The following is a 15232-nucleotide window of genomic DNA, read 5'->3' as shown; positions in this document are numbered from 1 at the left end:
GGGGGAGGGGGGAGGGGTTTGTGCGGGGAGAAGGGTGCAACAATGAATGAATGGAATTCCAAAATCTCTGTAGATGTTCATTGAAATGAAAAATAAACAAACTAAATTATAGGGAAAAAAAGACAAGAACCAGATAAGTGCAATGCACTAATACGGAAATGCACTGGCATTCACTTTGATGACCACCAGCCAAAATATATATAATAACCTCACTTTCACACAAACCCTTCCAAGGGCAGTGTTATGGACTCCCTGCTCCAGTTCATCCCGCATCTACTGGTGAACCTCTCAACTGCTCCTCAACCATGGTGGTCTACTCAGCCTGTCTCCCTTTAGAACCCCTCCACCAACCCACTCCTCCTGGAGATTAAAATGGAGGGGGAAAGTATCTTCAACAGGAATAATTTATACATTCTCAAATTCTAGAACAAGATGAGAAAAATAACATAAATTTTTTTAATATTTGTTAACGAAAAACATCCTAATATCATAAAAGACAAAAAGATACTCATCCAAAGAACTCAAATGATGAACAAAATAAAAATTTCCAAGACATAAAATCAAAGTTTCCAAAACAAAAGACAAAGACAGAATCTTGATAACAGTTCAAGAATAATTAAATGTTACCTATAAAAAGAAACTAGAAGCTGTTAAATATGGGCAGTACCATGCTGACAGAAGAAGGCTAAAGGACATGTCATTTTGGTGCATAAATGTTAATCAAGGTTATATCTTCTTGATCTGTTGTGTCTTTAATAATTATATGGGGCCCTTCCTTATCTTTTCTTGTGATTTTCATCCTGAAGTGTATTTAATCAGAGAAAAGTAGTGGCATTTCTGCCTTTTTTGGGGTGCCATTTGGTTGGTAAATTTTTTCCAGCTTTTGATTTTTATTTTATTTTTTTCCTTGTTTCTTATATATGTCTCTTTTAGGCAACAAGATTGTGGGTTTTTTTACCCATTCTACTACTCTTTTTCTTTTAATCATTGTTAAGTCATTCACATTGTGAATCATTGTTGCCATTTTACTGTATTTTTTTTCTCTGTTGTTACTTCTTTCTTTGGTCCATCCACTTTCCTTTGCTGTCTCTGTGTAAAGGATTTCCCTTAGTATTTCTTATAGCATTAGTCTTATTGTTAAAAATTCCTTAAGTTTTGAATTTTGAAAATGACCTAATTTCTCCTTCATATATGATGGACTAGACAGCTTTGCTCAGTACAGGATCCTCCACTGGAACTTTTCTTTCCGTTTTCTGTATATGCCATACCATTGTCTTCTTGGTCATATAATTTCTGCTAAAAAATTAAGAGTTTAATCTAATTGGTTCCCATTTGTATGTGATTTTGTTTTTTCTCATGCTAGATTTCTCTACTGCAATAAAAAAAAAAAAAAGAAAGCCAAAGGAAACTAAGACAACAATAACATTTACAACAATAGCTAAGCACAAGATGACAAACTCTGGATATGTGTTAACCACAAGTGATACACACTACCGATACAAAGGATTTTACAAGGAAAACTATCAAATGCTACTATAATAAACATACACCTACCTAAACGGAAAAAATATTCTGTTACATGAATAGAAAGACTCATCATAATGATAATGACAATCCTGTCAAAAGCAATCTACATGTTCAACACAATCTCAGTACAGATATTAAACTCATTTTTCAAAGAGATAGAAAAAAACCAATTGACAGGTTTATTTGGAAATTAAAGAGACTTTGCATAAAAAAAAATCTCTTCTGAGAAATAAAAATTAAGTGGGAGTCATAACACTCCCTGATCTAAAAACCTACTACACAGTTGTAGTAACCAAAGAAGCATTATATTGGTAAAATGAGAGACACATCGATCAGTAGAATAGAATCAATAACCCAAAAGTCAGTCCATCAACTTGTTGATATATAGAAAGTAATTAAAACCTACTAAATGGGGAAACGATAAACCCTTCAACAAATGTTTTTTGGCAAAACAAGACATCTATTGTGACCCTGGTCTTGGAAGACTGAGCGTCTACCACTGAAAAGTCCAGATGGGAATGGAGAAGCCAAAGATTCAGACACCCTTTCTTCCCCTGAACAATCACTTGTTGACCATTTCCCTGTTCATCCTAAGTTCTGCAAACAAAAATAATTTGACATGGGTAAGAAAGTGTTGGAAAGAAAAAAATAAGATACCCTCTTCCCAACCAAGTGAGAGCAATACTCCAAAGAAAGCATCAGAAGCCATGAAGATGAAAGGAATTCCCAGGAAAGAATCCTAAAAGATCAGAATAGCCACTGGGCTAAATCAGAGGCTCTTCAGGTGATTTCCAGAAAACATGAAGAGGCTTCTGAAGAGACAAGGAGAGCTCCAGGGAGTGTCACCAGCTGTTCTCAGACCCCAAGAGACTAGTTTCCAGCTGTAAGGAAAAGCGTGATAACCTACCTGAGATCTGTGTATGACAACATGATCAAACTCAAAGCCCAGTAGGCACAGGATCCACTCACCGGAGAGCATCTGGTTTACTTCTCCCAAGTCCACACTTGCCTGCTTTACACCTACCAGTTCTTCTACACCAAGAAGGCACCCTATGGCTTACCTGCAGAGGACTAGATGGTCATAAATCCTTTGCCTGAAACTGAGGACCACACTCAACAAACAGGTCCTGAAAGGAAGCATAGATCCACTTCCCCAAAAAAAGGAAGGTCTGGAACCACCAAAAAAGCAACTAGACTTGAGCTGTATGCATCTCCAACGTAGTTCATGAGAAGAGTAAGGGTTCATGGCAACAAGAACAAAAGACAAGAAAACAAAAACTTAGCCCTTCCCAGTTTCTTCTAGATGAACATCAGAGATGATAACTGGTTGACTGGATAAATAATGAATCTTGCAATTAACATGGTCCTGGGAATACCTAAATCCAAATTAGATGTCCTAGTATAGATTCCAAGTTGTGATGATAAGTGTTGCAGAGGAGAACTGTACGTTGTAGTTGTCCTCTTTCAGAAGAAAATAACATATCTTTCTTGTGGGTACTTGAAAATATTCCTTTGTGCTTCAACATTTGTGCTTTTCATGAACTCCTGGTCCTAGAAAAGGGCACTGAAAAATGGCACTGCACATGTGAATTGTGAATTTCTTTGAGAAATTTTAAATTTCAGGTTGCACTTTGATGGTTTTGAATGTTTTGTGACAATCATGTAGATATATCTTTTTTTTTCAAATAAATATTTAAAATTAAAAAATAAAAAACCCCCAAAACAGGACAGCTATCTGCAGAAAACAGAGACAGTATGCACATTTCATATCATACATGAAAATGAACTCAAAGTGGATCAGAGGCCTCTGAGGGTAAAACCAAAAATGATCCAGATCATAACAGACAAGATAGGACTAAACTTAGAAACCCTAGTCTATGACATACATGTTGTTGTTGCTGCTGTTGTTATGTGTTGTTAAGTAGCTTGTAACTCACAATGACCCTATGTACAACAGCCAGTTTACAATAGCCCTTCTCTATACTATGCCTACTTTACTGTTTCTGACACACCTACCCTCATTACTCCAGTCACTGTATCAATCCATCTCATCAATTATATCCCTCTATTTCTCTGTCCCTCCACCCTTCCAAGCATTATGTCCCTCTTCAAGGGCCAGTCCCTCCTTGCAGCATAACCCAGAGTATGTCAGATGAAGGCTCAGAATCCTTTCTTCCAAGGAGCAGGCTGATTTCATCGTCTCTAGGATGAAACTGTTTATTTTCCTGACAGTCTATGGTATATGCAACACTCATAGACTTGAAAATATGGCTAGAAATGCACAATCAGGAGAGGATAGAATTGATTAATGGTACCTTCTAAAAATCAAGTACCTGTGCATCAAAAACATTTTCCGATAGGGTGAAAAGAAAGTCTACAGACAGAAAAACATTTGACAATGACATTTCAGACAAAGATCTCATAACAAAAATTTATAGAACACCACAGGGCTTCATATCACATGCAAGCAAGATTCTGCTGAAAACTATTCAAAACTGCCAGATGGGCAGTCTGGGTTTAGAAGAGGTTGTGGTACTAGAGATATTATAGCTAATGCTAGACAGATCTTGGCTGAAAGCAGAGAGAATGTGATCTGTTTCATTGACTATGCAAAGGCATTTGACTGTGTGGATCACAACAAACTGTGGATAACTCTGAGGAGAATGGGAATCTCAGAACACATGACAGTGCTTATGTAAAACCTATACTTGAACCAAGAGACAGTTGTCAGAACAGAGCAAGGGAACACTGCATGGTTCAAAATCAGGAGGGGTGTACACCAGGGATATGTCCTATCTCCATACCTTTTCAATCTATATGTGGAACAGATAATCCGGGAGGCTGGGTTACATGAGGAAGAGTGTGGCATCAAGATTAGAGGAAGACTCATCAACAACTTGTGTTATGTAGACAACAAAACTTTGCTTGCCAAAACTGAGGAGGACCTGTAGCACTTGCTGCAGAAGGTCAAGGACTGAAGTCACAAATATGAGCTGAAGCTCAACGTAAAAAAAAAAATCCAAAGATTCTCACCACTGGGCTAATGGGCAGTCATGACAGACAGTAGAGAGATTGAGATTGTTAACAGCTTTAGTTTGCTTAGCTTCATAATCAACACTCTTGGTACTAGCAGCCAGGAAATCAAAAGAAAAATTGCATTGGGAAAGTCTGCTGTCAGGGGCATCTCCAGAGAAGAGCAATGATGTCAGTCTGGAGACTAAGGATTGCCTGATCCAGGCCATGATCTTCGAATTATGTGTTATGCATCAGAAAGCTGGGCAATGATTAGGGATGATAGAAGGAGAATTAATGCCTTTAAGCTATGGTGATGGAGAACAGTATTGATTGAATATACTAGGGACTGCTAAGAAAACAAACAGGTCCATCCTAGAGAGGGTAAAACGAGGTTGCTTTTGGAGGCAAGGATTCTGAAGCTTTATCTGACATATATTGGGCATGTTTCAATGAGGGACTAGTCCTTGGAGAGGGATATTATGCTTTGGAGCGGTGAGGGACAGTTTAAGAGAAGAAGCTCCTGATGAGATAGATTGATTCAATGATTGAGGCAATGAGTGTAGGTGTATCAGAGACTATAAGGTTGGCTCAGTATAGAGCACAGTTCAGAGCTGTTGTACATAGGGTCGCTATGAGTTGCAGATGACTTGAAGGCACATAACAATGATAACAACAATAACAAGACTTCCACAAGGAAAAGACTGATAACTCAATCCCAAAATGAACAAAAGACAATGGAAGACTTTTTACAAAGGAAGACATTTATATGATCAACATGCACATGAAGAAATGTTCAAAATCACTGACAATAAGAGAGATGTATATCAAAACAATGAGCTACCATCTCACCCTAATAGCAGTAGAAAAGCCCAACAAGACAGCAAGCAATAAATGTTAGAAAGGATGTGGAGAGGTTGAAACTTTCATGCACTCTTGGTGGAATTGTAAAATGGTACACCTCTGGAAGGCAGTTTGACATTTTCTAAAAACTCTGGGAACAATGATTTTGCAAAATACTATATAACATGGGAAAATCTAGAGAGCATGACGCTGAGGAAACTAACTCAGTCTCCTAAGGATGAACATTCGATATGATTTTTATTATAAAACTAGGAGGATAACTGTGTAAGATGTGTATAAATGTTCAAAAGAGGAAGCAGAAAGGAAGAAGAGGGTGATTTAAGGGGAAAGGTGGAAATCACTAGGATGTGAAAGTTTAGTGGACAAAGGGGAAGGTAAAGTAATAGAAAAGATTCAATGGAGACTTAAAAAGACAAAAAATATACATCAATAGTAGCTAATTACATAAATACAGTCTATTAATGATTATATGGAATGCAATGTAAATGAAAAATTTTATAAAACACAATGTACATGAATTTTTAAAAAATGAGAGCAATAGTATGACACTTATAAAACCATGGGGGGAAAAGGTTTATTGTTGTTGCTAGATGCTTTTAAGTCAGCTATGACTCATAGAAAACCTATGAACACAAAATTAGAAATTAATAATAGGATGATAAAGGAGAAAAAACCATAGATTTGGAAGCTGAACAACACCTTGCTTGAACATGACTGGGTAGTAGAAGAAATAAAAAATGAAAAAGTTTCTTGAAACTAATGACAATGAAAACACCACTTGCCAAAACCTCTGGGAAGCAGCCAAAGCAGTAATCAGAGGTCAACTTATAGCAATAAGCAAACACATCAAAAGACAGGAAAAACAGACTATTGACTCTCTAACCCAATATCTCCAGCAAATTGAAAAAGAACAGCAAGAAAACCCGACACCCTTTAAAAAAACTGAAATTATAAAAACAAGAGCAGAAATAAATGAAATAGAAAACAGAAAAACAATTGAAATTATCAACAAAACTAGGAGTTGGTTCTTTGAAAAGGTCAACAAAGTCGATACTCCACTAGCAAAACTCACAAAAGAAAAGAGAGTGAAGACGCAAATAATCCGAATAAGAGATGAATCAGGTAACATCACAACAGACCCAACTAAAATAAAAAAGCTAACATTAGAATACTATGAAAAACTATACTCAAACAAATATGAAAATCTAGAGGAAATGGACAAATACTTAGAAAAACACAACCTACCTAAACTGACACAAACTGAAACTGAACATCTGAACAGACCCATTACAAAAGAAGAAATTGAAAAGGCAATACAACAACTTCCAACCAAGGAAAGCCCTGGACCAGATGGTTTTACAAGTGAATTTTATAAAACATTTAAAGAAGAACTGTTACCAATTCTACATAAATTATTTCAGAAAATAGAAGAAGATGGAACCCTCCCAGATTCATTCTATGAAGCAAACATATCTTTGATACCAAAGCCAGGAAAAGACACCACCAAAATAGAAAACTATAGGCCAATATCTCTCATGAATATTGATGCAAAAATCCTAAATAAAATACTTGCAAATAGAATCCAACGATACATAAAAAAAATAATCCACCATGACCAAGTGGGATTCATAACAGGTATGCAAGGATGGTTCAACATAAGGAAAACAATCAATGCATATATATGTATGTTCCATTCAAAATTAGACAATTTTGGTCAATAGTGTCAAATTCCAGTGTGTAGATCTGAGAATACACAAACCCATTTGTACTTGATTCACCTGTCCTAGTGCCAAACCAGGTAAAGGACTGTCTTATCTGCACTGAATGGCGTATCCTCTCCATTCACTGCTAGAAGCCTAAATCCACCCTCCAATCAAGTCTCCTTTGTCATATTGCAAGTACTATCTTTGACAATCTGATTGTCAAAGCTTATAAAGATCTTGTAGAAGAATCCTTTAAGATCCTCAAGGTCATCAACACTGACTCCTAGGCTTCTCTCCTGGTCTATAGGCCATAGTTCAACACTTTCAGATTGAATGGGGATTATACTTCCTTTTAATAATCTATTGATGTGACCTTATCACTTACAGGGAAGGTAAGACCCAGGATAAATCACTGTTTCAGCTGAAGAGTGGTGACTACCATCCAGAGATACAAGATGAAAGCAAATGAGGTCACCAAGAAGCAACATTTAATAGAAGGATATACAAGAGATCTCAATGTTTTAATACCTGAAAGCTGTGTCATGGCTGCCTTCGTAGCACAACGTTCAGTGTGTCCTTAATGGATGTGCACTCAAGTGAAAGGAAGTGATTCCAGTCACCCAATTCCATGATTCTATACAGAGTACCTTGTGACACACATACTCCTCCACAATCATTCATTCACAGCATCCAAGCAATGCTCTCTAATGAGTCCCATGAGATAGCTCTTGTATAAAAATTATTTCAGGGCTTGAATGTACTTGTCTTTGTATCATGTGTGTGTCATTAATAGAATTGAAGCTCTTTTTCTTATCATCCAAGATAAAGAGGTAAGCTAAAATAATGAACTTTAAATTTTCAGGAATCTAATGTAAAATGTCTTTTCTCCTTTATGATCTCTTGAAACAAATTATTTTCTGTAAGTCATGTCAGTAAATTCCACAAAACAATTTTGAGAGAAAAAACTGTTAAGGAAGTGTTGGCCTCCCTGTCGTAACATGTTTAATGTGTAATAAACTTACTGCAGTTCACAGAGCATTTTTTTCTTCACCATTTACTTTTTTTCTAATTTGAGATAGTGTTTTCATCCCTGTTCTAGTGCAAGCCAAATAGAATAAAGTAACCCTGAGGCTCCAGACACCTGAAGGAGTATCTACCCCTTCCACAGCCATTTATCAGTGTACCCTCTGTGTTCTGTTGCAGAGATACCCTCAGCCAAGAGGACAGAAGAAGAAGAAGGTGGTAAAGTATGGCATGGGAGGCATGATCATCGTCCTGTTGATTTGCATTGTATGGTTTCCTCTTCTCTTCATGTCTTTGATAAAATCTGTTGCTGGGGTGATCAACCAACCCCTGGACGTGTCTGTCACAATCACTCTGGGAGGATATCAGGTAATACATGAGAATAATCTCAGCCTGAACGTCATTGTGATGACTCTCAGTGTCTCTTCTTAAGTACTGTGGAGTAGCTCCTGTGAGACATTTAGTTATGTTTTCCAGATCCAATTCTACTTTCCAAATGCTGAACTATTCAGCAAATATTTGACATCAGAAATAAGGTGAAGAAGATGAAGAAAGTATAGTCTGTTCTGGTTTTAAGAATAGGAATAATGAAATCCAAAATTAATCCCTTGGGCCAATTGCCATCCGGGATAATCAGTGTATCATATACATGTAAACACCTTACTTTTAGCCTAGGATAAAGAGAAGTCACCAGGAATGTTGACACTATTTTTATTTTCCAGCCTATTTTCACCATGAGTGCCCAACAAAGCCAGCTGAAAGTTATGAATGACACAACATTTAAGAAATTTATACATTCTTTTGCTAAGAATACAGTAAGTAAATTCTTGTAATAGCTCTCTACTGAAGAGCTTTCTTTTATCTGGGTGAGCTGAATAGTTGTTATATTACTTTTCATGGGATGTGGACTGTTTAACAATTACCAGACATAGCTGACAATTTCCTAGCCACTAGTCAGTTTGGCATTCTAAGATGTTTTACCTGTTATTGGAGACAAATGTTGATCAACATCATTCTATTCAGAAAATTTCAATATAAGCTCAACAATAAGCCTACTGTGAATCTAATCTAAGGATGACATTCAATATAAGAGAAAACTAAATAAAGATACTTTATATTAAAATACTGTCTTTATTGTTAAAAACTAGAAGAAACTTGAGGATTCAACAAATATGGAGCAGTTAAGAAAATGCTAGTGTCTATAACCATTGAAGGATGACCAGCTCAGGCTTCTCTACTGAGAGAAGACAGGACTCCCACTTTTTATTTCTTTAGATACTACAAAGTGTGAATATTTTCAAAAGACTTCTTTTGTAATTAAAAACAAATCATAGAAGATGCTATCAATAATCACTCTTTTTTCTATAGTCTAAAATTTTAGTGATATGATTACATTGTTTACATAAATTAGAATTTGTGTTATGAGTAGTACTTTTTATTTAAGAAAGTGATCAGATTTTTTTCTCTTTTGTAAGATTACGAGCCTATAGTATATACTATTAAAGAAAAATTAAGGATGAACAGCTATTAGGTCAGGGCCAGGATGTCTCAGTTTGACTTTTACATGAGAAGAATGGTTCCCAATAGTTGAAAAATTTCTTTCTTAAGTAGGAGAAAAATGGTATTAAATTAATTGGATTTTCTTTGCCACTTAATTAAAGACATACCAGTTTGCTTAGTGGTGGCCATGAAAACACTGGAATAGGGTTGTGGGACTAAGAGCCATCCCTACCTGTAGGGAAGGAATAAAAAGTAGTGCAGCAAAGCATTAAGATAATTAGTTATATGTGTTTCCTTTCAAAAGAGGTACTCAACATATAGTCTGTTATGAAGTGGAATAATCACTTTCTTTAGATAACATCGTGTATATGATCTGTTTGTGTGTGTTTGTGCCCATGCAGGGTGCTATGCAATTTCTAGAAAATTATGAAAAAGAAGATGTAACAGTAGCAGAACTGGAAGGAAACTCAAATTCTTTGTGGACCATCAGCCCACCCAGTAAGCAGAAAATGATGAACGAGCTCATGGACCCCAATAGTAGCTTCTCTGTTGTTTTTTCATGGAGTATTCAGAGGTAGTTACTGTATTTCCATGCATAATTTTTCTTTCCCCAAACTAAACTTAGGGTGGGAAGGGGAGAGACATAAAGAGAGCAAAATTAGATTAATGTGGATTTTAAGTCATCACTGTAGCTACAGGAACTTTCCATATTTATAGTACCACGTTTTAAATTTATTTTTTTGTATTGGTTTTCATACAAAATTTGTATATTTTGTGTTTCATTCATATGTATTGTGTTCCACACATTCTTTCATTCACATTGTGTTTCATATGATCATTCCCATACATTGTGTTTTTTAAAATGAATGATCACTGATCTATTCCCACTATTACTCTTTTTCAGTTCCTAGATTATTTGCCCCACACCCACCAAACTCTGCAACCTCATCATTCCCTCTACTTCCTACTCTTAGTTCACCTACCCATTCCCTTTTTCCTTTGTACTTTTATACACATCTTACTAGTTACAACTTACTATTGTTGTTGTTGTTGTTATGTGCCATCGAGTTGCTTGCAACTCACAGCAACCCTGTGTAAGAGATCCCTAAACCCTGCTCTATCCTATGCCAACCTAACTGTCTCCAACACATGCACTCCCACCACCTCAATCACAGAATCGATCCATTTCATTGAGGGTCTTCCTTCCTTTCCTGCTCCATCCCTCCACTCTCCCTAACATGATGTCCCTCTCCAAAGACCAGTCCCTCCTTGCAACATGCCCAAAGTATGTCAGATAAAGCTTCAGAATCCTTAACTCAAAGGAGCAGTCTGGTTTCACCCTCTCCAGGACAAACCTGTTTGTTCTCTAGCAGTCCATGGTATATTCAACACACTTCTCCAGAACCACAGCTCAAAGGCATCGATTCTCTTTCTGTCATCCCTATTCACTGTGCAACTCTCTGATGCATAGCACATAATTGTGAAGTCTATAGCCTGGATCAGGCGCACCTTAGTCTCCAGTCTGACATTGTTGTTCTTCAGCACTTTTGAGAGGTCCCTCACAGCTGACCTTCCCAGTGCAATTAGTCTCTTGATTTCCTGGCTGGCGATACCAAGAGTGCTGACTGTGGAGCCAAGTAAACTAAAACTATTAACTATCTCAATCTCTTCACCATCCATAGTGATGCTGCCATTTGGCCTAGTGGTGAGAATCTTTGTTTTCTTGATATTAAGCTTCAATCCGTATTGAAGGCTGCAGTCTTTGACCTTCTGCAGCAAATACTTCAAGTCCTCCTCAGTTTCAGCAAGCAGGGTTGTGCCATCTGCGTAATGCAGGTTATTGATGACTCTTCCACCAATCCTGATGCCACATTTCTCCTATTTCAGCCCAGCGTCTCGGATGATCTGTTCTGCCTACAGAATGAAAAGGTACAGAGACAGAATGCATCCCTGGCAGACCCCCTTCTTGATTTTGAAACACATGTTATTTCCTTATTCTGTTCTGACTACTGCCTCTTGATCCAAATATAAGTTTCACATAAGCACAATCAAATGTTCTGGGATTCTCATTCTTCTCAGAGTCAGCCATAGCTTGTTATGATCTACACAGTCAAAAGCCTTTGCATGGTCAATGAAGCACAGATAGACATTCCTCTGGTACTTTTTGCTTTCTGCCAAGATCCATCTGACATTAGCTATAATATCCCTGGTACCACAAGCTCTTCTAAATCCAGCCTGTACATCTGGCAGTTCTCTGTTGACATATTGCTCCAATCATTTTTGGATAATTTTCAGTAGTGTCTTGCTTGCCTTGTGATATTGATATTGTTCGATAATTTCTGCACTATGTTGGGTCACTTTTCTTTGGAATGGGAACAAATATCGATCTTTTCCAGTCAGTTGGCCAGCTGGTTGTCCTCCAGATTTCTTGGCATAACTTAGTGGGCACATCCAGGGCAGCTTCTCTTTGTTGAAATATGTCAGTTGGTATGCCATCAACTCCTAGAGCCTTGTGTTTTGCCAATTCTTTCAGAGCAACTTGAAATTCCTCCTTCGTCACCACGGGCTCTTGCTCATATGTTATCTCATTAAATTCTTCTGTGTCAGCCAATTCCTTCAGATACAGTGACTCTATGTACTCCTTCCATCTTCTTTTAATGCTTCTTGGATCATTTAACATATTACCCAAAGTATCCTTAAGTATTACCATCCGTGGTTTGAATTTGTTTTTCAACTCTTTCAGCTTAAGAAAGCTGAGTGAGTTTGGCCCTTTTGATTTTCTGACTCCAGCTTTCTGCACATTTCATTATAGTATCTTGCTTTGTCTATATCCTTCTATTTTTACATTTGTCTTATGCAGTATTTGTCCTTATAAGACAGTTCACTCAGCATAATGATCTCTAGCCTCTATAATATTTTCAGAAATCATTTTTATTTTTAAAATCATTGATTTTTAGAAATCATTGCTCTCAAGTGCTGCATAATATTCCATCATGTTATATGTACCACAATTTCTCAATGCATTTATTTGTTGATGGACATTTGAGCTGTTTCCATTTTCATTCTATTGTGAATAATGCTACTGTAAACATCAGTGTACAAATCTTAATTTGTGTCTCACCTTCACAAAAATTAACTCAAAGCCCAGAACTGTAAATATCGTAAGAGATAAAATGGAGAAAAACTTAAAGACTGAGCCTATAGTATAAATAGGCTGGCAAATACAAATACAGTCAGAAATGCACGGCCCAGAGAGGAAAACATCGATGAATGGGACCTTCTAAAGTTTAAGTGCCTGTGTGCATCAAAAGCTTTTCCCAAAAAGATAGGGAAAACCTCTACTGACTGGGGGGAGGGGGACCAAACCACCTTGTCAATACCATTTCAGACGAAGTTTACAGAATCATACAAAGCCTCTACAAGGAAAAAGGATGATAATCCGCTCCAAAATGGCAAAAGACATGGAAAGACTTTTCAGAAGGATGAACAATGAGATACCATCTCACCCCAGTAGCAGTGGCAAAATTTAACAGGACAGCAAACAATAAATGTTAGAGTGGATGTAGAGAGATTGGAACTCTCAAATACTGTTAGTGGAATTATAAAATGGTACAACCACTCTGGAAGGCAGTTTTGCATTTCCTCAAAAAGCTGAACATAGTAATTCCATTTGACCCACTGCTATGAATATACACCAAACAAAATAGAACTGAGATCATTACCATTTTTGTTTATTAAATAATAAATCTTTTTTTAAAAAGAACTACTTAAAAAAACTGCTTAACACTCATTTCTTCTATTAATTTTTATTTTTTTGAGGGAAACCTTTTAATTTTTTCAAAAGCAGCTACAAGAAAATTGATAATAATACTTCATAAACATAATTTCAAATTTTTGTAAGCCATTTACACTTTTATTTTGAAAGCATAAATTTGAATGATTTGGTTTAACACATAATTTCATTTTAATCAGCTGCTTCTATACGTTTAATGTAAGATCAGACAGAAAAATTTTAACTCACATTCCCTGTAAAAAGAATTATTTTGTCTGGAGAGAGCTTCATTGTGAACCTGAAGGCAGATAGCGGAGATCCATGAGCAGCTCCTTGCGACAAATACAAGCAACCTCCTCCCTGTGATGTGTAGCCCCTGAAAACCCATTGGAGGGCCAGCTGTCACTCCAACTATTTTTTTTAAAGACAGGCTAGAAATTTGTTATATGGACAAGTGATAGAGAGAAACAATGAGACATACCAGAGGAAGACTAAGTATGTGGATAAATTGTAAGACTTCACTTAAAAGTTTAGGTTTGAGCTTAGTAAAGAGGAAATCACAGCTTTTCCATCTCAAACTTTTGTAGCATGCTCCATCATTGATGGAGCCTCAGCAAATATGCACCTCAATTCCATGTGAGGACAGCTTGATAGTTCCCAAAGAGGGCAGAGGGCATTCTGACAGATTTCTTCCCATCGAACATAAATCCAGGGTTACATGCAAATTCCATCTTCTCTTGTCTAAACTAAACATGAACTAGAAAAGTCTTTGCACCTGAAAATTATACTCAAAAGTGTAATGTTTCTGTGAAACAGTTTTGAAGACTTTGGCATTATACATTAGTATCTTAATCTCTTTTAGTCTTATGACTCCAAAATGTAAACAAGCTATTTCCGCAGTTAAATAACAGGTCTATTTTATTTCCATGGCGAAAATGTTCTTAGTTAGAATTCAAGTTTTCTTCTGGTGGGGTGGACGGAAGGGAGAGACTTCTAGATTCTAGAGTTAATTCACAGGGAAATAGAGAACAAAAAATTTAAAGAAATTGTTTCAGGAATTTTTTATGTAATCTTCTTAAAAATATTTTAAATTCTTCTCATTCAATCCCACACTGACTAGCTAAAGTTTAACATCCTAACTCTTTCTTTGAAGAGCTATCAAAAGAACTGAAAGTCAACCTCTGATTGAGTAATATTTTTGTTTTAGTAATTTTAAAATTTCATTTTACTTTTGGTGAAAATAGATACAGTAAAACCTGCTCCCATTCCACAGTTTCTAGACATAATTATCATTGACATTGACTCCATTGCTTGCATTGTGTCAGTGTACTCTAAATTTCCGTTTTACTTGTTTCATTTCTGTTTGCTTAGTCTCAATACCACCAACCATTCTTATGGTTTTAAAAACCTTAATTATTTAGTCTTACATAGATTTTCTCCCTTTTTGTAAAAGACATGCAGTGCTCATTTGACAATATTTTCTCTTTTGGCTTAATTTCAGTTAAGTGTGACTTTAGGAGGTATTTAAATTCAAGAGCAACTCTGGGCTATTGAGTCAGGATCTCTTCTACACTCACTAACACTAGTAAATTTAGATTCATTAAGAATTTGAAGTCTTGTTATACATTTTACTCTTCTTCAATAAATAGTTTATTCATTTCTGTTTATTTTGGTTTTTAGTGCTTTCAACTGAGAAATGGCAAGCAAGTTCTTCTCTTTTTATTTTCCAACTGCAGATCTTTGCATATTTTTCTATAATACTTTTCTTTTGCTTATTTTTGCTTTTTTTAATTATCTTTTTAAATTTAATTTAGTTTATTTTTCATTTCAA

General features: G+C 36.3%; 1 protein-coding gene across 1 annotated transcript in view; it reads left to right on the top strand.

Annotated features, from left to right (window-relative positions):
- PIEZO2 (piezo-type mechanosensitive ion channel component 2) overlaps positions 1–15232 on the top strand; it is a 731335-nt gene that overhangs the window by 680464 nt on the left and 35639 nt on the right. Inside the window, exons 45-47 of the mRNA XM_006897012.1 lie at positions 8310–8498; positions 8852–8944; positions 10031–10203. Of these exons, the coding sequence (XP_006897074.1) occupies positions 8310–8498; positions 8852–8944; positions 10031–10203 (455 nt within the window). The remainder of the gene's footprint in view (positions 1–8309; positions 8499–8851; positions 8945–10030; positions 10204–15232) is intronic.

This window comes from Elephantulus edwardii, unplaced genomic scaffold, assembly GCF_000299155.1.
Source record: "Elephantulus edwardii isolate Elephantulus edwardi_28Jun2011 unplaced genomic scaffold, EleEdw1.0 scaffold00196, whole genome shotgun sequence".
Taxonomy (NCBI): Eukaryota; Metazoa; Chordata; class Mammalia; order Macroscelidea; family Macroscelididae; genus Elephantulus; species Elephantulus edwardii.
The sequence above is the reverse complement of the archived record's forward strand: the minus strand, read 5'-3'. Positions and strand labels throughout refer to the sequence as shown.